Source organism: Vidua chalybeata, chromosome 5, assembly GCF_026979565.1.
Source record: "Vidua chalybeata isolate OUT-0048 chromosome 5, bVidCha1 merged haplotype, whole genome shotgun sequence".
NCBI classification, from domain to species: Eukaryota; Metazoa; Chordata; class Aves; order Passeriformes; family Viduidae; genus Vidua; species Vidua chalybeata.
This window is the reverse complement of record NC_071534.1, coordinates 3532561-3553475: the sequence shown is the minus strand read 5'-3', so window position 1 is coordinate 3553475 and position 20915 is coordinate 3532561. Positions and strand designations below refer to the sequence as shown.

The window sequence follows — 20915 nt, the reverse complement described above, 5'->3', positions numbered from 1 at the left end:
AATGAGTCTGTGGGCTAGTTTTTTTCCTAGGAAATGTTCTGCATCAACATTAAATAACTTTCTAATTTAAAAGGCAATGAAAAGACACAGACTGGGAATTAAATACTAGCTGCTACAAATCTCAGATGAAAATGGTCCATAACAATCTCTCTGTTTGGGCTGCTGGATATCCTCCCTTGAGCAAAGATTAATTACACAAAACTGACAGGGGCTGATAGTTCACCTACAGTCATCCAGAGCCTCTTGCAATCCACAGACCTATTGCTTTGAAACAAAGGTGGATTGGGTTTTCTCCTGCTTCCACCAGCATGTGCAGTTTCTTTAAAAGCCTCCATCAGAGCACAAGATGGCTCATCCATCTTCACACTGTCCCACAGCCTTTGGGCTTCCCAAAGGATGGGTCCTGGCAACACTGCATGTGGAATCTTTCAGCTGGCAGCCTACCTGCCTCCCTTCCCAGGAAAACCTGCTCCTGGTCCAGTCTCTCTCTGGCTCCAATAGTCCCCAGATTTATACTGAGGAGTGGGGATTTTGCTGCAGACCACGGGCCTCCTTCCAACCTTAACACCCCCAGTGTAACCAGGACTTGTACAGTACAACAAAGATGCTGCTGAAGTTTCCTTCTGGATTCACGTGTTTCTGGAACCCTACAAAGCCCAAAGGTCTCCCTCCTCATTTCCACCTGAGGCTGACCAGAGAAACCCCAGAAACAGCCAATACCATACAATACACAAGTTTCACTCTGGTCTTCATTTTTCCTTCTTCCTTGTCCTTTTCCCACACCACGAAATCCTACCAGCTAATTCAGAAATAACTAACAAATATCAGCAGAAGTACTCAAACATCCAGTGCAGAGAAGACAAACACAGCCATGGCAGCAGAAGGATTCCTCTGGAATTTTGCTTAATTCCTCAAAGCACCAGTCTGCAGGGAAGAAGGAGCCTGCAGATGTCACTCACCCTCTCAGTACCAATGGAGCATTGCAAGGTGTTGGACACAAAGTTCCTGCCTATTAGTGGCTCAGGAAGTTCATCTCAGAGAAGAGCTCTGTTGCCATTCTCATTTCCAAGGCAGGCTGTGGGATGCTACAAGAAATGGAAAAATCAGTTCTTACACAGTGCACAACAAAGTCATTTGGATTGGTGTGGATGTTTTGGACAGTCTTTTTCTTCTATTTTATTTTGACACCAAAATCGGTGTCATGGTCTCAGTACACAAGAGCCTGAGCAGGCCAAGTGTGTCAGAGAACATCTCCCAGCTTGCAGCCCTCCACAGCAGCTGTGTTTCACAACACTGCTCCAGATAAGAAGTCAAAATGATGGATTTATTTGGGTGTTTGGGATGGGACAATCTGGATTTGAAAAGAACTGTTACTCAGAATGAAAACCAGATGCAGGCTGTGCTCCTTTTGGAAAACCTGTCCCACAGGTTTCTCTCCCTCTTCCCTCCCAGACAATGTAAAAAAAAAAGTGGGGGGGAAGAGAATAATGAACAACATAATTCAGAACATAAATCTCTCTAAAGAGGTGGAGGAAAAGAAGACTGCCCTTTCCAGCACAGTGATAAATACACTGCTGAGTTTGATGTTTAAAAGCCATGTTAACTTTGCCTTAGGAAATGCAGTGAAGCACATTGGACTGCTCAGGAGCAGAAATTAGGACACTGTTGGCATGGATGGTAATAAAAGTGAGGAAAGCTGGAAAGCTAAAGTCTCACTCTTGCTCCCTCTCCATCTTGCTCAGTGGCCCGTTCTGTTCCCAAGGTCAGCCCCCTCAGGCTGCTCCAGGCTGGGACAGACTGATCATCTCCTTTGGGAGCCATTGCCTTGTGAATCAAGAACTGGTCAAATGAAAAGCCAAGTTTAATGAAGGAAAGTTCATCAGACGTTCAAATCAGCAAAACCTCTCCTCTCTTACTCAAACAGAAGATCCTCAAAGTCACTCCACCTGCAAAACAAAAAGGCCTGCACACATGTAGCCTTTCAAAAATTATTTTCATGGCTCAATTCATCTTTAGCACCTCCTCATCCAGATGTTCTAGGGCTTCTTTTGGCTGCCTGTCCCACAGCACACAAGTGATGAAACACAGGCAAGCTGCACCTGCCTCTCTGAGTCAGACCAGCTGTACCTGAAAATGAGCACTGCATCTCTGACAGTGGTTAGTATCTGCTTCTTTCTCAGGAGCCCCCCAGGCGTGATTACCATAAGCCTTGATTTCCCAGAGCTAATGAGAAGGATTATTAAAACATCTTAAAAATTAAGAATAATTTGCATAGATATACTTTACCAATTGTTCTGCTTTTCTGAAAGTCGTGGGGAAAAATAGAGCTTTTAGCTGCGTGAAAAAGCAGCCCTTTCATTACTTGTCCTCTAATTGTCAATCTAGGGTAATCTGCATAACCAAATAAAAGCAATTGACTTTCCTTATATTTACCTTAAGCCCTTAAGCACTTTGAACCATAAGACTTCTGTCTGGCAATTTTGTGGAGATATATATATATATATGTATATATATGTATGTATATGAAATTAATTTATAAGCTATTCAAATTGGTATGATTTGCATATTAGAAGCTAATTAGAAAAGCAAGCTCCAGAATTTCAAAATCTTAGAATACATAGGAAATGAAGGGGAAAAAACTGATAGCTGCAGGACTCATTTGCTTAAGAAGTTACCTTGCCCTTATTAACTGTATTCAAAACAGGCTTTTGTTGCCTGGGGATATGGTAATGTTTCTCCAGAGGTCTGAGATCATGTGGAATCAGTGAAGTATAAATGCATATATATTGCATTTGGATGAGCTGACACTTGGCCCCCATGAGTTAAGGCAGGCAGAAATGTAATGGCAAACCTCATTGCAGATGTTGCATTTTCCCTAACTCCCCTCATTGCAACAAATGAAATTTTAACTCCCTGCTGCAGGAGAGTTCAGTCTCCTCTGCAGAGCTGGCTGAGCTGGCTGCATGTTATATTGCACTGGAACACACTCAGAGCTTTTTCCAGGGAAATCCACAAGGTGTTCACCATTTGCCCCAGTAAAGGCAGCATCACACCCCTCAAGTCCCTGTTTTCCTGTAAGATGGTGCCCTTTTCTAATAGGCATTAAATGATCCAAAAAAGCCTCTAGTGCTTCACCCAGATTACAGCTCGATTTTTTTTTGTTTCCAAAAGCCCCTTGTAACATTTTTTCTTTCTGTTTTAAAATAGAAGGAAAATTTAAAGTTGAAAAACTCTCAGTAAAAGATCATTTCTATTGAAATAATCAAGATTCAAGACATATGCTTAAGTAAAGTAAAAGCAGTTTAATCTGGCATTGATTTTTTTTTCTCAGTTATATATGATTTATAATGGAAATGTAAACCAAATTAAAATGTGTGAGGACAAAATGTAAGATTTCAACCTTACATTTCTGAAATGCCTGTTTCAGAATTGGCATGTTTCTACAGAACATTTGACTTTCAGCATCAGCATTCTTCTAACAGAAAATATTTTTGCAGGGGAAAAAAAAAGAATTTTGGCTAGTTTTATTCAAAATGTTCCCAGAAATTTTCAAAGAGCTCCATACTTAAAGGAAGAATGCACAGTTTGAGGAGCTTTTCTGATTTATTGCTGTGTTTTTGTTTTTGTTTTTTTTTGGGGGGGTGTTCCCCTGCTAATAATTTGATTTCACTGTAAGGTTGTGGGAATTTACAGTTATGCCATCTGCAATCCAGCAGTATTCCCTGTCAGAGAAATACCAGGTACGTTTCTGCCTGGCCTCATAATAACCTCACAGACTTTTGGTGGCTGCTGGGTTATCTCCAGGGCTCTTGTGATTAAAGCCTCAGACAGCAGTGGCAGACAGAGGGCTCTGGAAGGGCTGTGGTAACTCCCCAGTGCAATGGCAGATGATTACCTGCCAGCAGTCAGGCTGATTTGAAGCCCTGACTTTTTCCAGCTCTCCACAAAGACTTGTGCAACTCAGCCTCCTGAGGTCACTTCAGATTTTTGCCACTACAAATACAAGAGGATGTCTAGTGTCTTCTTGTACCATGTCTCTATGGCACAGATAACTCCTAAACCTCTATTTTTTCCCCCATACTTTGGTAAATTCTTGAAACTCACAACCTTGCAGATCCCATCTCAGCGTAACCACATGGGAAGGAAACATCTCCAGAAGAGCAGTGGGGTTTGTCATTGCCAAGTGGGTGCTTTTAATTCCCCTCCACATCTAACCTATGGCTTTGATGAGTTCATTTCCCCAGAACATCTCTTGCCACACGTCACCTTGTGTCCAAAGTCACAGATGCAGCATGGCTGAAGTAGGACTCTTGGAGGAGACCTCTATGTACAAAGACCTTGATCTAGAAAGGGCTGATATCCCACACATGCAAAGGAACACAACACTTCAGCCTGCTCAGGCGAGCTCTGCAGAGCAGATTCTCAGAGGGACCCTTGCTGCAGTGAGGAGAAAAAAGCAAGAAGTGAACGTGTATCTTGTGTTCCTTGTCATGGGACAAGGCTGACAGACCAAGTTTCCAACGGATGTGGCATCTTCACTGGTAACTTTTTACTCTCCAAATTCAACAACAGCCAAGGAAATACCTTAGCAGACATCCATCAGCAGCAACCAGCTGCTCTGAGTGGGCTCCTAGAAGCTTCATCCATGAGCCACAGTTTCCTCAGTGGAGAAAGGCCATTACAGACTGTCACAAAAGGCAGCATAAGCATCTGACCACTCGTTCTCCTGAGAAATATGAAGCTACTCTGTCATATTGCCAGCATCTCAAACACACATTTCCTCTCATCTCTTCTAACCTAGGGGGCTGTCAGGCATAACTAGAAGGCTGCAGTTGTACCTCTGCATTGACTGAGACAATTCTAGTGAAGCAATTATAACATTGTGCATTCAGCTGCTTAAATGCTCTCCACAACACAAAGGTTGAATTATCTCTTGCAAAAAAAAAGGGATTCCTCACTACGAATGAAAGTGTTGTTGGAAAGTAAAGAGCTATCAGCAAGGAAGTTTTGCTCCTCAAACATTGGGGAAAAGATCAGTTTGGACTTCCTAACAAAGGCCAGATCCCCTCCAAGGGAGTTGAACTCGTCTTCAGTGTGCTCTGTGGTGTAAAAGAATTGCTACCATGAGCAATGGGAATGCTGCCTGCCTGTCCTGTCATCTCAGTGCAGTCAGGCTTCAACAGCTACCAAACAGCTACTGATACTTACCCAGCAGTGGAGGAGCCTCCGTGGTTATACAGATTAAATACATTCTGTACAGATCTAATGAGGCTCCCTTTCAGGCATTTCCAGGTGCTGCTTCTCTGGAGAGCCATTACAGCTGTCAGCAAACCAGCCAAAAGGAGCTCAAACCTCCCAACATGGTCCTCTGTCTCCAGTGTTCCACAAGGATGAGGTGGGATTAATATCTCTTCTTGGGAATTTCCTACTGAAACTTTCATTTGAATCTGCCTATTAACACACTTTCTTGTCGTCTTCCAAATCTTTATTCACAAGATATTCTAAGGCATGGATATTTCAGGGAACTTTGATACTACTGTGACTATACAAAGCCTTTTTGCTCATATTTTTGCTGCTGTCTTTACAGGTCTGAAAAGCCACATCATCCCTTCTCAGAATTTCAGAATTTCATGGATTGCATTACAGCATAAATATCCTACTATATTGACTCTGTTACAAACTGCTCTTGAAAGATTGAGACTGGCTCTCCTGGAGTGCAACTTTTATCCTCTCCTAGCTTCCAAAGCACAACGCATTAGAAACTTTTTCCTTGGCTTGATGGCAGTATCAGACCCCAAGTTTGATTTGTGAGACACTGTGGAGGTTCAACAGCACCTGGAGGGGTTGTGTTCTTCACAAGTAGTTCCCAGTAAGCCTCACTCCCACCTACCCAGGCAGAGCACGATTACCAGGAGCACGGTTACCTTATCCAGGGCTGTGGTCTCTGAGATTTTAAGTATCTCTCAATTGAATAAACCTCTCCCAGAGACTTCCTTACCTGGGATCCTGACTTCATCATGGGCACAAGCTTTGGCTTCCTCTTTTGTGCCTGTAAGGGCTCTAAGAACGCTCACAGGTTTGCAGCAAGTGAAGCAATTATCTGTTTAAAAAGCTGGTGCTCTGGTACACACTGAGCATGAATGAGATGGATGCAGGCAACAATATCCTGAGGAGGTTTTCAGACATGTTGCAGGGATCACTCAGTCTTTATCCTACTGAATTTTTACTTGGGCTTCTAGAACCTTCTCTTCTTTTTCTTGGCCTCTTCTGCTCCTTAACATCTCTGTTGCCATTTTAAACATAGTGACATAAAAGGAAAGGAAAAAAAAAAAAACTAAACAGTTCTCATTGCACTCATCCCCCTGAGTGTCTTTACACAGGTGCATCCTGCTTCAGATATTTCTTTTCCCACTCAGCCTGCAGGTTCCCTTCTATGTCACTCTAAATATGGCCTTGCACTTGTGATCTATACTTCAGATCCCTTTTCTGTACGAGGGAAACTGCTCAGAACATCACCTCTGATGATGTCCCTGCTGTGGACCTTTCCCATTCAGTGTGTTCATGCTACTCATGCCCCAGAAGGAGAAGGGCAGGACAGAAGGCTTGAAGTTCCTTTGTGTGTTAAAGCCCATGCAGGAGCAGGGACAGCTGCAAATGAAACACTACAGCCAAAAGTGCTTTCTGCTCAGTGCTGTACCTTCCCCAGAAGCTCTTTCAGAGACATTAAGCAGATGGATGAGGGTTTGTTTTTCCACATTGTTCTGAGATTTGTAGAAATGAAATCCTGTCCACTTCAGATGGGCAACAGACACTGGCTTTAATTCCAAGTACTCGTCACCATGTCTCCATCTCTGGGAACTGATGTGACCACTACACTCTCAGGTGCCAGCTGCCTGTCCTTGTCCTAAAATTGGCATTCCACATCACTGGCAAGGCTGGAGATTCTTGGATAATCTAGCAGTAGCTCTCTCAGCTTTAGAGCTCGGAATGGCCACACTTGAAAGTTCCAGTAACGGGTTCTCAGATACCTGTGCTCAGGTCCATGGGGTGCCCCTTTGGCACAGATGGTAGGATTTCTCTCCTTTCTGAAACCTTTGTGGATATCCAAAAATGTATTCAGCAGCCCAAAGCTGGGGGTTGATTTCCCCCTCATGACCTCACACACTGTGCACAAGCACAGCAGGAACCTCAGCCTACAGTGCCACAGTTTGTACAAATCCCACCTCCAGCATTAGCAGAACCTTCCCTGTGCTGCTTTTGAGCCTCTACCATCGGTAGTGATATAATTTGGTACATTTTTGACCACATATTAAAACACAGCCCAGTTAGCTCAGGGAATAGGAGAGGAAATGACAATGAAAGCACAATATCCCAAAGCACCTCAAAAGGCTTCTTCAGCCTGTCAGTCACAGATGCACAAACACCATCAGCCAGGAAGGATGGAGAATCCCAAAAATTTTTAGGCCTCCTTCAGTTATTTTGAAGGGCCTTTGTACCTTCTACCAGGAATGCAGCAAGCAGCAGAATAAGGGTCCTTCTACTGTTAGAAAAGGTGATCTGCAGAATTAGAAAGAGGAAGGGGGATGAGGAAGGGACAGAGAAGCGCTTTGCTGGAAAGATGTTTGCCTAGCAACACAAAATCAAAATCTATGCCTGACTTGTAAGAAATGTCTCTATGGGCACTGCTTCTTCATTTGGTATTCAAGCCAACTTTTGCCTGTATGTGATCTGAAAACACAAGAGCAAACATGTGAAAGAGGAGGATGAAAGCAATGAAAGCTGACACTACCAAACCAATGAGTTAACCCAAATTATTAAATGAGTTGGTGTACCTTGGGTTTTTAATTGCTCTCATTTGCCCGTCTCACCAAAATAGGCTGTGCATCCAAACTACAGGGTTTTTTAGGTAATACAGTGCCAGTTTGATTACTGCAGCATCCTTGGAGAGCAGGAGCATGCTGCAGGAGTCCTCCATGGCTCTAGAGGGGAATTCTGACACTGGCAGAAGGAGAAATACATCAGTTCCCACTTTATGCTACTTTAGCAGACAGGTTTGGCATATGGTAGAGGTTAGGCCTGAAGGATTACATTACTATTGAACTGAAGGACTCCTAATAAAGACAGTTTCATTTAATTTACAATTCTGCTTCTTACACCTAAGGATACTTGCAGCCTTGGGTATATTTTAGAATTGCTCTCAGTATTGGAAATGGCCCCAGAGGTTAATCAAGGAATATCAGGCAGAGTGTCTGCAGCAATTTGACTCTTCCAGGCGTGACCAGGGCTGGGCTCAGCTCAGCCTGGCCTCCAAGAACACATCCACTGAGTGCCTAGGGCTTTGCTGTGAGGTGGGTAAAGGCAGAGCAGCTAGTTAGCTGCACCAGCCCACATTCCACAGCTGGTGCTGGGTGTTGTAGGGCTGCCAAGAGCCACTTAGACTCTCCCAGCCCGTTGCCTCACCCAGAGCTGTGTGTAAGGGAATGGGGCTACATAAACAGAAAGTGTTGCTTTAGCACTGGGATATTATGGGTTTACAAATCAGACGGATGCACTGGAAGCTGGCTGGTCCCTGTGCAGACATGGCCTGGATCTGAGCTGGACAGCTACATCAGCCCCTGTGCTGATACAAGAAACATGTTACCAGTACAGTACCTCCACTGCCAGGGTGTCCAGCACTCAGGAGACACTGGGTGTGACTCACGTGGTGGTAGTGGAGAGAGCTTACATCAAATTCAGAGGCAGTGGTACCTACTTCTGCCACAGCCAGCCTTGATCCTGAGCATCCTAGGGAATAAGCCCAGCCTCTTGTGCATTTCTTTCAAATTCCCTTTTGCCCTCTTCTGCCATTTTGTTGCTCCTGTGTTAGCCAAAACCTAGTTTACTAGGGCTCTTGATTGGAGACTTATTACAGCTTATTTCTGTCTGCCTTTCTTTAAAGCCAGCTGAACATACCCAATGCTCTTCCTCTATGGTAAGACCAAAAATACAGACCACCCTCCCAGCTTCTGTGACACTCTTTCTAACACACTCCTTTTTTTCCTCTTCTCCGTGATCACAAGTTCTCTCTCCAAGCCCAGCCTAGTTATTTGTGCATGAAGCTGCCATGTCATGTATTGGTGTGAGTCTGGTGTTCACATGAGCTGTGAATATGCTGCACATGTGTATCTCCTGTGCATCCTGAGCTTTCCTTTGGTCAAGTTAACTGTTGTTCTGCCTTCTAATGAACCACCAAGAGAGAACTGGACCTGGTAAGATTTCTTGTTAGCCACAAACAATGCCCTTGTGCCACTTATCAATGTGACACTGAATGAGTTTGCAGTGTGACCTTATGTCCAAGCCTCCAGGAAAAAAAAAAAAAAAAAGGGTTGGGACTCTGAAACTCCTCTTCAACGAGATGATTCATTATAACATTTGAGTTGGTATTTTGCACAAAAAAGAGTAAGTGGTGTAACGGTGCACAAAACACTGCTGCCTTGGTGTGCAAGGCAGTTCCCACACCACCCCCACAGAGCTGCAGTAGCTCCAGTTCCTGGCTTGCCACTCTGCAGAACCTCCCTCCTCTGGCAAGGAGGAGGCCTTCAAAATACGCCTTCAAAAAGCTGGAGGAAAGCCAGGTGGAAGTAAGCAGGGCTACTCAAGCATCAGCTAATCTACAGCCACCTAGTTTTAAAATGACTGTAATCTTCTGAGGCATCGCTGAGTTTTTGGCTAAGTGGTTTGATGCCAGTAAGTTGCAGATTTGCGTCAGGGAGGGATTTGTTCTATTTTATCTGCTGCTTGGACTTTGTCTGCTCCAGGGCACTAGGAGGGCAGAGATAAATTTCTGCCTACAGTAGCTGCCTCCTCTCAGCAAGGAAGGACAAAGGAATACTAAAACCTCTGTCCAGACCCATGTCCCAACTTGCTGCCACCTAAAGGGCCAAGCCAACCAGAAGAACAGCAGGTAGAATAAGAAAACACTGGTTTTTTAATCACAACCACAGCATGATTGCTGTCCATACAACCTCTAAATTTGGACCTCAGCTCTGTTTTAGATGGTATTAGAGCTTGGCTTGTACAGGACTGGAAGAGGTATTTGACCTTACAGTTATCCCTCTGGGACTGTAGCGCTGAGAGTATTCGGTGCCGTGATTTTTGATTCCTTGGAGGCCACATTCCCTCCTTCACCTCAGAGCAACTCCCTCCAATTTGCTGAAGCCTACAGCTGATGTCCAAGTAATCAAACAAGGATGATGTGAGGGGTAGGGAGCACTCAGGCTTTTCATGACACAGCCTGTTTCCCTGATCTTTTTCACCCAGTTACTCCATGGGCAGCGATTGTCAGCCTTTGGTACAGCCTGGAGGAAGTTACCTGGTGACAGACACACCACAGACAGACAGAAAAACAGCAGCTGGGTGCAATCCTGATCTCTTGCACATGGTGCTGAGCTCTCTGTTCAAGCAGGGGTCTCACACCCAGCACACAGCTACGGCCCCCGCGTAGGGACAGGGACAGAGCTCACCCTGGCTCAGAAACAGGAGCACACCCAGCTACACATCTGCATCTGGGCACTTCATCCCAGAAACACCCACCAGGGCTGCTCCTGTGCCTTGGGTTTTACCAGAAGCAGACAGGCAAATAGCTGCTGTTTTCACTGCCCAGTGACAGGAAATCCAAAGGGTCTGTTCTCTCTTGGTTTACACAGTGGTGAGTAGTTAACAGCAGGGGTGATCTGCACTGTTTCTTCCTCCTAAATGTTGCTCTTTTGGTGGTGTTTAGACTCAAACTGCAGTCTTTGCAGCCTGGGTGGGGACAGAGAGGGGGTTTCCATGCACTTTGCTCCACAGCAGGTCAAGTGGCAGGGTGACAGTGTTATCTCCCCCTGTGACGGGATGTCACATTCCCACAGTGCTGCTACCGGAAGGCACCAGCTCCACAGGCTTGGCACAGTATTTTAGGGGGTTAATAAACTGGAAAACTTGGCATTTGCTGTGCCCTTGAGCTAGGCAGCAAGTCCTCTGCCAAGGCCAGGTGAGCCTGCTGCTGCAGCAGCCTTCAGATGGATGTTGCCTTCACACATGTGAAGGCTGAGGAACGTCAGAGCTGGTTACAACCCCAGGGGAAAATGCTTAGGGACAAAGCAGATGCTGTGAGAAAAAACAGGCCAGAAGAAAGACTATTTTAAAATACTCCACGCTTGAACAGTAGCAGCGAAGCCAAAATAAAATGTTTTTAAAAAAACAAAAGTCAGTGCACAGACTGTGGGAAATACAAAGGGGTCATGAGAAATGAGAAAGGCCCAGCAGTGGGAGCGAGTGACCAGAGCCCAGCCCGCAGGAGCACGGCCACAGCAGCACAGGGACAGCCAGGCTGGCAGTGGTGCCAGTGACACCAGCACACACCGTGCCCCCGTGGGGTTTTGCAGCCAGGGGCAAATCTGGGACCTGCTCCTGTTTCCCAGCAGAGCAAGCAGCACGTGGCCGGTGCCTGACACCAGATTCACCAGAGCTGCTGGCTGAGGCACGCACTGGGGTGAACCACTCAAGACAGGCCAAAAGGGAAAGTGTCTTTCCCCTCCGGTGCAAGGTCAAAGGGGAATTGCCTCTTTCCGATGTGAGGAGATGTATTGGGAGGGGTATGAGCTGATCCTATACCTAATCCCTGAAAGCCCAGGCAAACTGAAGGGAGAGGCTGACGGCCTTGAGAGGCCCTAGAGAGCAGCCTCACCACCACGGGAGACAGGGCAGGCTTGAGCAGCCCTGGCCTGTCCCTGGGGTGCCGGGGAGTGGAAGCCCAGGGAGCAGTAGCAGGACAAGGAACAGTGCAGTGAACCCTCGGCGTAGCCTCCTCTGTGGCCCAGGGCCATCGTTCCTCTCGTGCTGTTGTAACTCCTGCCTCTGTGCCAATGGCTTCCAGAATGCAGAGGAAAACTCTCGCATCTCAATCACCTTCTTCCGACTCTTCCGCGTGATGCGTCTCGTGAAGCTCCTGAGCCGAGGGGAGGGCATCCGGACACTCCTTTGGACCTTCATCAAGTCCTTCCAGGTATTCCTTCACTTATCTCTAAGAAAGACCCAACTCCTTTTGATCTCCCTCGGCGGCCTCTCGGGGAGAGCTTTCACCCCAGTGCCTGAGCTCAAAGGTGCCCAGGGACAGGTGGCACAAACGAGTCAAGGGAGTGACTGCCTGGGTATGGGTTTCATCTTTAAAGCATGAGTAATTGCTTGAGACCCTCCTGAACAGCCTTAATAGTTCAGTTCAACTCAATTACTGCCTGTCTGTAACCCTTCAGTCTCATCTTTTTTTTTTTCCCGTATTTGAACTGTATTTCATATGTGTAACTCTTAAGTGAAATACACAGCTGTGGGGGGAAGGCCTGTGTCTCAATTAAGTTTCTTTAAGCCTTGTTTTGAGGATTTCCAGTGAGTATTAGAGGTGTGTGGCCTCCATACTTTCATCCAGGAAGAATTCACCTTTTTAGCCCTACTCTTTTGAGCTGGTAACAATGCCAAGTTATTAAATTGCTGCTGCTTTTTTTCCCCTGGAGACAGCTTGCATTTCAGTGGCAGGTTAAGTTTCAGAGTAGATAGGAGGAAGTGAAGAATAACAGACTGGATAAGAATCATCACCTTTGGAGGAAAACAAACACCACAGTTGCTTGCTAGAAAAAAACCTAGCCACATATAGTAAAATGATAGTTAGAGACGAAGAATGGCATACTCCTGCATTCTAAAAGTACTTGACCTGGATTTACTGGACCAGCATAACCTGGATGTTAGCTGGGGCTTATCCAAAGGAAGCAGCAGGGAAACACAGCACAGGAATACAAACAGTGATCTAAACATGAGCAAATATGCAGAACACACCACTGGGCAAAAGCATGAAAGAGTAACTTGTGCAACACACAAGCCTTGAAACAGCAACTATACAGCCCCCAGACTGAGGCTGTAAATGGTCAGTAGCTTTGGTATTGACTCAAATGGAAAAGGAACTGACCCACACTTTAAAACTTAAACCTCACCAGTGACAACACAAGCTGGGACCAAAGCCTGCAGTGCTGCAGCTCGTTGCGACTTCTGTCTCTCCTCAGCAGAAGTAGCACACGTGCACACCAGGCATCAGCACGGACTTACTCCAGTGCAGCTCTCAGTGGTCCCGGTAGCCAGACCACCAGGCTGATGCAAAGGACTCATTTTGCACACTCCTTGACTGCCAGAGGACCTAACCCTGCACAGCAGGTTTCTGACACATCCACACCACAGTGACTCTTTCCATTGCTTGCAGAGTTGCCAGCGCCCAGGTTGTTATTTGAGCAGTGCCACTGGGAACCATTTTGTTTGCCTGCGTAGGAATGAGATTCCCTTGGCACAGCTCAGCCAGCCCTGATGCAGGGGACAGAGTCACACTTTCCAGTTCCTGCTTCTGCTCCCCTTGCCCCTGTGCCCCTCCAGCCTCTTTAGCAATAGCTCGCCCTGAGGTGAACTTGGCATGGCTGGAGAGGAGGAGATGGATGGGAAAGGGAGCACCTGGTACTTCCCTCCAGTGACCTTCAGACCTCTTCAACTGGAGAGTCACTTCAGAGGCAGGGTTGTAGGGTGGTGGGAGAAAATATGAAGGGAGGGATCTTCCACAGCAGGGGAGGGGAAAAAACAGGCAGCGTTGCAAGCAAGTGCCTTTTCCCTTGAAAGCCTTTAGCCATTTATAACATGGAATTCTCTGCTCCAAGCTCCTCCTCTTGCAGCTACCGGGAGGCTCCTTTGGTAGCTAAGAATAGCCACTGTGCCGCTCTCAATTCAGCCATTCCAATTTCAGAATGTGGGATCCCAGCAGACTTTGGCACAGGCCCTTCAGTGTCCCCACATGCTTCCAGGAAGTATCTCTGCTCGCACAGGGCAGCCTAATAAGCAAGGAACCCGTGGAGTTAGATCCCGTGGTAACTTCCACGTGCCCTGGGCATGGCATGAAGTGCTGGCGTACAAGCTGGGGCACTGGTGAGAGCGGTGGGAAAATGCTCAGCGGGGTTTCCGTCTGCAGAGACAGCAACAGGGTCAGCCCGGGGAGTGGGAGGAGTAGGAAGTGAGAGGGTGCTGAGGGCACGGCAGGACCGTGGGAATGACAAGGAGAAAGTGGTGACGCCAAGGAAGGACAGAGCCAGAGGAGGACAGAGACAGAAATGTAGAATATTGGAGGTGGGGAGCTGAAGGAGCCATGGGGAACAAGGGGCAGGAATGAGCAGGAAGGTGCATTAGTGGAGAGGAATGGACTGAGCAGAAGAACATGAAAAGGAAGTAAAGGGGCAGACAGAGAAGATGGAAGACATCCATTTTCCCATCCACTTGGATGAGAAAAACAGAAATACTGTCAGAAAACAGAAGTACTGTTAAAGTTATACAACTCAGGTCCTATCTGGACACTATCCCAGGAGCTCTTAGGTATTGTGTGTATCAGGTCCCAACTAAATCACACAAAATGTTTGGAGCCCAGTTCTGAGCTGATGGTCTCTTCAATGACACTGTGGGGTAAACATACTGATTTGTCTGGCCCCCTAAAAAAGCCAGAGGATTCTGTCCTAAGACTCAAGGTGATGATTACAGACATCATCTAAAGGATTTGATTTTTTAATATTCAGATCTCTTTGAGATGATTTATGCAGATCTTAGTCAAACCTCCATGGTGGCCAGTGAAAATATTCCCTTGTTTTTTCCTGCAGGATTTAGTTGGGTTGAACTTAGGATTACAGAAGGCTTTGGGTTGGAAGGGACCTTAAAGATCACCTAGTTCCAACCAGTGCCGTGGGCAGGGGCACCTTCCACTAGACTAGGTTGTTCAGAGCTCCATCCAACCTGGCTTTGAAGGGTTGGGGCAGCCACAGCTTCTCTGAGCAATCTGTTCATGTCTCACCCACCCATATAGCAAAGAATTTCTTCCTAATATTTAATCTAAACCTGTTCTCTTTCAGTCTAAAACTGTCACCCCTTCTCCTATCACTTGAAAAAAAAATCCCTCTATGTCTTTATTGTAGGCCCCCTTTAGGTATTGGAAGGCACTCCAGAGTCTCTCTGGAGCCCTCTCTTCTCCAGGCTGAACAACCCCAACTCTATCAGCCTGTCTCCATAGCAGAGGTGCTGCAGCCCTCTGATAATGTTGTAGGCTTATTATATTCTGTGAAATTGGGTGTTCAAAATCTAGATCAGGGACGGTGCTCACATTTTCAGAGTGAATGTGTCCACCCATTTCCTCTGAATCAAGTTCTGAAAGTCTCTGCTCTGAGCACTAGATATTTCAAAAGATTCCTGCTCAAAAAGCCTGAGCCTGTGAAGTCCCGAGCCCTTGATTCCTGGTGGTGGTGGAGGAAACCGGGAGCACTCAGCACTTGGCTGATTGCACTGACCCCTTCCCAGGGAGGCAGCTCTGCGTATCAGGGCTCTGCAGCTCCTCTTCAGCAGCCGATCAGTGACACTCGGTGCACGGCAGACACCATCAGGGACACCCAACACTCAACAGGGAAGGCGCTGATGCTGCCTTAGGTACTTAGGGCGGTAGCAGCCATTGTAGCAGAAGCCTTGAATTAAGATTCCAGCAGCTGTTGCATCTTTTATTTCACCATACTGGATGCAGGGAAATATCACATTGCCATTTAGTGCCAGAGTAATGCTGGCTGTGAGAGCTTTCTCCTCCTGGTAAGCAGGTGTAGACACCGGTTTTCCCTCGCTTTCCTGGCTCGGCCAAGGGCGGGAGTGCCAGGAAGGCAGCGGAGCTCCATCCATCCCCCATGGCACAGAGCCGTGCCTGCTGGGCTGGGCGGGCAACCAAGCGTGGGCCTGTAGAGGCATCTAGTGGCCACCTGCCCGCACTACAGAGCCGCGCTGGGGCCAGCCGCGCCCCGCGTCCCGAAGCCAGCAGCACGACCCAGGCAGAGACACAGTGCTCTCTCTCTTTTTTTTTTTTTTTTTTTCCTTTCGTTTCCAGGCTCTCCCCTATGTGGCTCTTTTAATAGTGATGTTGTTCTTCATCTACGCTGTGATTGGGATGCAGGTAAGTGATGCTTAAAGAGCTCGGGTGTGTCTGTCTTCTCCTGCTAGAGCATGGGAACAGGCTGACAGGGTAACTAGGTCAGTGTGGGGTTGTGGGGGCTTACAGCAATGTTTTCACCCAGTAAGGTAAGATGGAAGCTAACCTTTGTCTGACCGGGTACTTCCAACAGCAGCACAACATAGTCAAAAAAAAAAAAAAAAAAAAAAAAAAAAGCAAGCAAATAAAAAAATTGACCCATTTAAGGGCAGAACACAACATGCAAACAGTAAAAGGACCACGCCTGCCCTCCACATTCTCAAAGGAATATCCACAAAGAAGATTTACTGCCTTGCTTGTTGGTCCAAAGCAGTTTTTTAAGTGGGCTTATGGCCATGCTGCACTGAGCGAACCAAAATGTTCTCTTGCATCTCTTTCACACTGGCATAACTTCCACTGAGTTGTAAAGAGCAGCTTTTGAGCTACACCCATGAAGGTAAATATGGGATCAGACCCAATGTTCCAACACTCAGAGTTTCTCCAGGAAGCTGCATCAACACATCACCTTACTCAGTTTGCAAAATGCTCTTGGAATCATGCTGAGCATTCACCTGTGCAAGGAACTGATGTTGCACAGAGACTGCTGAAGACAGCACGGGATACAGGCACAGTCTGTGACAGTCCCACCCTCACTGGCTGCACTGCTTTTCAAGCTAAGCTTCACTTCCCACTTCGATGCTAATCAAAGTTCTCAGACAAGTCAGCCATCTGGGATCAGAGGCCACAGTATGGAAAGGCATGGCATAATTGCTTCCAGAGGTCTTCAAACATGACAGGCTTCTTGGTTTCACGATGACAACAGAATTTGTAATGAAATTCATCTGACCTCTGTGACCTTGTTTTAATTTGTTTCCTGTTATTGTAATCACATGTTTTCACAAACTCCATCTACCCTGCCCCACTGTGAAAAATAAAATTAATGTTTTCTTGAATTATCACAGGTTATCTCAATAGCCCCAGTAATCACAGCTGTCATTTACTCTACTAAGCTCATACTGTAAACTTGCCAGTTTTGCCTTTAATACCCAAGATGGCCAAGATCTTACAGAATTTCCTGTGCTATACAGAAAATCACTTCAGAGTATTAAGCTGGTATTACATTGCTGTACAAAGCACTATAAGTGACTTCCAAGCACCCACACAGATGGGGTCTGCAGTGGTCAGGGCCAGATGCTTTATTCTGTAATTCTACTCCTTTTTCTTTCAGCTAGTTCTAAGTTACCTATTTAACCCTTGGCTTACATTCAAGCCTCTGTTTAAATCATCTCAGCAGTCTGTAGATCATACATCTGTCTTTCACATTGATCTAGATTACTAGGTTGCTTCGTGCCCTCATGCCTTCCAATAAGAAAACCAACTTCTTTTTATTTTCCCTGTTTGCCCCAGAGCCCACAGACCTGTGATTATCACTTTTTGTCCAAATGGCATCTCAGACATTTTGTGTGCAGCCCTCTTGAATGTGCTGACACGCAGAGCTCCTTCACACACACAGGGACACATAGGAAGGAAAATCATCCCTCACTCCATTAAGCTATGAAAGCCTGGATGTACCAGAACTGATAAAAATATCCGAATTTCCCATATAAAGGAGACCTACTACTTTATGTCAGCTACTGCCACAACCTGGAGCGTAACAACATTCAAGCCTCACTACCTCATGTGCTCAGGTGGAAAAAATCCATGCTGATGATGCTGATGGATGAAGCTGCTCGTCGGGTGGCCCAGGAGGCACAGATTGGAGAGGCTGTAAGGGAGGAACCTCCACTGACAGCTCCTCCCAGGTAGCTGATGCAAAACACCCACAGCAGCTGCTGCCTCCTGAGTGAGGGAAGCTGTAGGGTGGAAAGGAAGATCATGGGAAGCTCCCTTACCATTTGCCTGAAATGATAAATATGTGCAACTGGGGCAGTCAGAGCTGCCTGTGGCGTGGGGCTGGCCAGGCAGGGGAAGGGCCCTGCATCCATGAGGAACCCCTGAGGAAAACTGCCATGTGCTGACCCTCCCTCCCATCTGGCAAGGCCGTGCCACCGTTGTCCCTGCGCCCCTCTCCGTGTCGTTGTTTCTCTCGGCGTGCTAATTATCAGTGACATTTCCTTGAAAAGAAGCTCGGTGTTCTCTCGGAGCTGCTCTGTTCCTGCTGCTTGTTTTGGCTACAGAGAGATTACGGCTCTCAGCCCCCGAGATCTCTGCCACGTTGTTATCAATGGGGAATAAATAGTCCTGACTGTGCTGTGTGGAGACCTTTCTGCCACACAAGATTTGTTTAAACTCTCAGTCCCACTGCCTGAAAGTACCGCAGCTATCCAAGATTTTTTTAAAGAAGCCTGAAACTCTGCTGTGCTGGGGACTTCACACCTAAAGACAGGCAACTAAAAAAGTTTGCTGATGGTTGCAGGCTTCATGCCAGGGCTGGATGAACTAGTTTTTGTGGCATGAGAGGAAGCTCTAGGACATCCTTGTCTGGGCAGATCTGGTCATCATCTTCATGCTGCTGCCATCTGGTAGGACCCCTGAAACACCTGCTGGTGACAAGCATGACTGTAGAAGGGCAGGCATTTGGACAATTCCAGATCCAAGGCAACATATTTGCATTGTTTTGTGAAGATCCAAGACCCCCCAAAGAGATGGAAGCTCAAGGCTTTACAGCTGCTGGTCTTTTGCTATCATTTCGTCATGACAAAGATAGATAAGCAATGAAGGAAGGAGCCTTTTCTTCTCTGTTACTGATTTCTTTCAGCTGGACTCCCTTCCCAATTGAGTGCCTATTAAATCAAGGCCCCACGTCATGTATTCAGTGTATGAATAAGGAAGGACACCTCGTTTTGACATGAAATGCTTTTTATTGCAAAATCAGTACTTTTCTGGTTATAAAGCAGAAGCCAGGGAAGCAACAACAAATATGAAAGACACACAGAAAATTTTCTTTTAATAGAAAAGCAGATTGCATTAAATATCAGAGTCAGGGTGAGGCCAAGAGAGCTACGGGTGACAAGAGGTTTGGGGATTTTACAGGGCTAATCTGAAAAAGCCTCTGCTTTCTGCCAGGTGTTTGGTAAAATTGCGCTGAACGATACCACAGAAATCAACCGCAACAATAACTTCCAGACCTTCCCCCAGGCAGTGCTGCTGCTTTTCAGGTGGGTGTATGACAGCTCTGCATTGTGTCAGTCTGGGAGCACGATTCCTCTGCTCTCGGGCACAGCTTATCTCCTCCTACAGTGTCACGTTCAGGAGGTGAGTAGTAACATGTTGTCCTTCAGTGGGGGAGCCCGGGAATTATGTCAGATGGAGGGGCCGGTCCATTAAGTCTCTTGTAGCCCAGCAGCTCACCCTGGTAATTCTCAGTGCTGGGGAGGGACACGAGTCTTCCTACACAGAAGGAAGGCAGCCAGTTTTCAGTGCTCTCCGAAGTTGATATGCATCAAAACCTTCTTTGGTTCAAATCTGGCCAGTGTGACTTCTAGCAGGGAAAGGGACATGATGAACTTGTGCTTAGGCATGGCCACACCCAGCTTAGCACATCATCCTACTCCAGCTGGGGGCAGGGAGGGGTGCTGAAGGGGTGGGAAGCTGGCACAAATTCAACACTGTCATGATTTTGAAGGACTTCTTTAGATGCAATCCGCAGCCATGTCACACACATCTCCGTGATTCTGCTTGGAATGTGAGAGCCCAGTACCCACAGCAGCCAAAGCCAGTCAGAAGTGATATGCTGATGATGGCAACAAAACCAAACAGAGGAGCGGGATATGCCAGGGGATGTCAAAGCCATCGGCCTAACTTGCTCTTAATTGACCTCAGTGGCAAAATTCTCATTAATGTTCACGGGATCAGGAACAGGTTGCTAATGTGCCAGTCCCTGTCACATCCACGGTCACTGCTGTCTCCCCCTGCCCTTTGCCTTGCCCAGGTGTGCCACAGGTGAGGCCTGGCAGGAAATCATGCTGGCTTGTCTCCCGGACAAGAAGTGCGACCCGGAGTCGGAGCCGGCCAACTCCACGGAAGCCGATCACTCGTGTGGCAGCAGCTTCGCCGTCTTCTATTTCATCAGCTTCTACATGCTCTGTGCCTTCCTGGTGAGTGCCCCCAAGCCAGACCTTCCCTCTGTCACACCCAGCCTCTGCTTCCCCAGCCGTCAGCAATGCACAGGACAAGAATGATCTCAAAGAGGGGAAAACCTCCCCATGGGTCTTTCCCAGCAGCATCCTTTCGGTGACAACACCCCTTCCCTGCCTCCCTCCAGCTCTGGGGGATGCTCTGCTTCCAATCCCTGTCTTTTGTGCACAGGGATTGCTCTTTGCTCTTCCCCGCTCTCCCTAAATGAGAAAACCAAATTAGTCTGTTGTGGGCTGTGCTGAGGCTAGCAACGCCTCAGCCACACTTCCCACCTTCCCTCCTACCTTCCTTCTGGCTGCTGAGCAGTTTTTCCTCCCCTGCCAGCAGCAATGACTGTGAGAATACACATATCCCACTTGCATCTGCTCTGTGTTGGCAGTGTGGCACTGCTCAGAGCGACAGCACACGCTCTGCAGCTGGCAGCAGTGCCCAAAACTCTCCCGGTGAACGGCAGCAACATTTTTAAAGTTTTGGTCTTGAGCCAGAAGAAAGGACTTTTATCTCAGCCCCACTGCCTATTGAAAATAAATCCCACCTCATTCTGCCAGGCAAAGACACAGGTAAATAAAAAGCCACAACAGCACATCTAAGAATTTAGCAAATTTGTGCCTCATCCATTTAGTAGGGAAGAGAAAAACGTAACCAGCCAAGAATATTCCACCTCTGGGCTCTTCCCATTTAAACCAGGGGGATGGCATGGGGGAATAAAGAAGCTAACCCCAATGGCTTCCCAGTTTTGTGAGTCCAA

General features: G+C 46.9%; 1 protein-coding gene across 2 annotated transcripts in view; it reads left to right on the top strand.

Moving 5' to 3' along the window:
• Positions 1-20915, top strand: part of CACNA1C (calcium voltage-gated channel subunit alpha1 C) — a 457698-nt gene that overhangs the window by 412963 nt on the left and 23820 nt on the right. For both annotated transcript variants that reach the window (XM_053943267.1, XM_053943268.1), the window contains 5 exons: positions 8939-8971; positions 11897-12025; positions 15950-16015; positions 19097-19188; positions 19962-20127. In XM_053943267.1, the coding sequence (XP_053799242.1) occupies positions 8939-8971; positions 11897-12025; positions 15950-16015; positions 19097-19188; positions 19962-20127 (486 nt within the window). The remainder of the gene's footprint in view (positions 1-8938; positions 8972-11896; positions 12026-15949; positions 16016-19096; positions 19189-19961; positions 20128-20915) is intronic.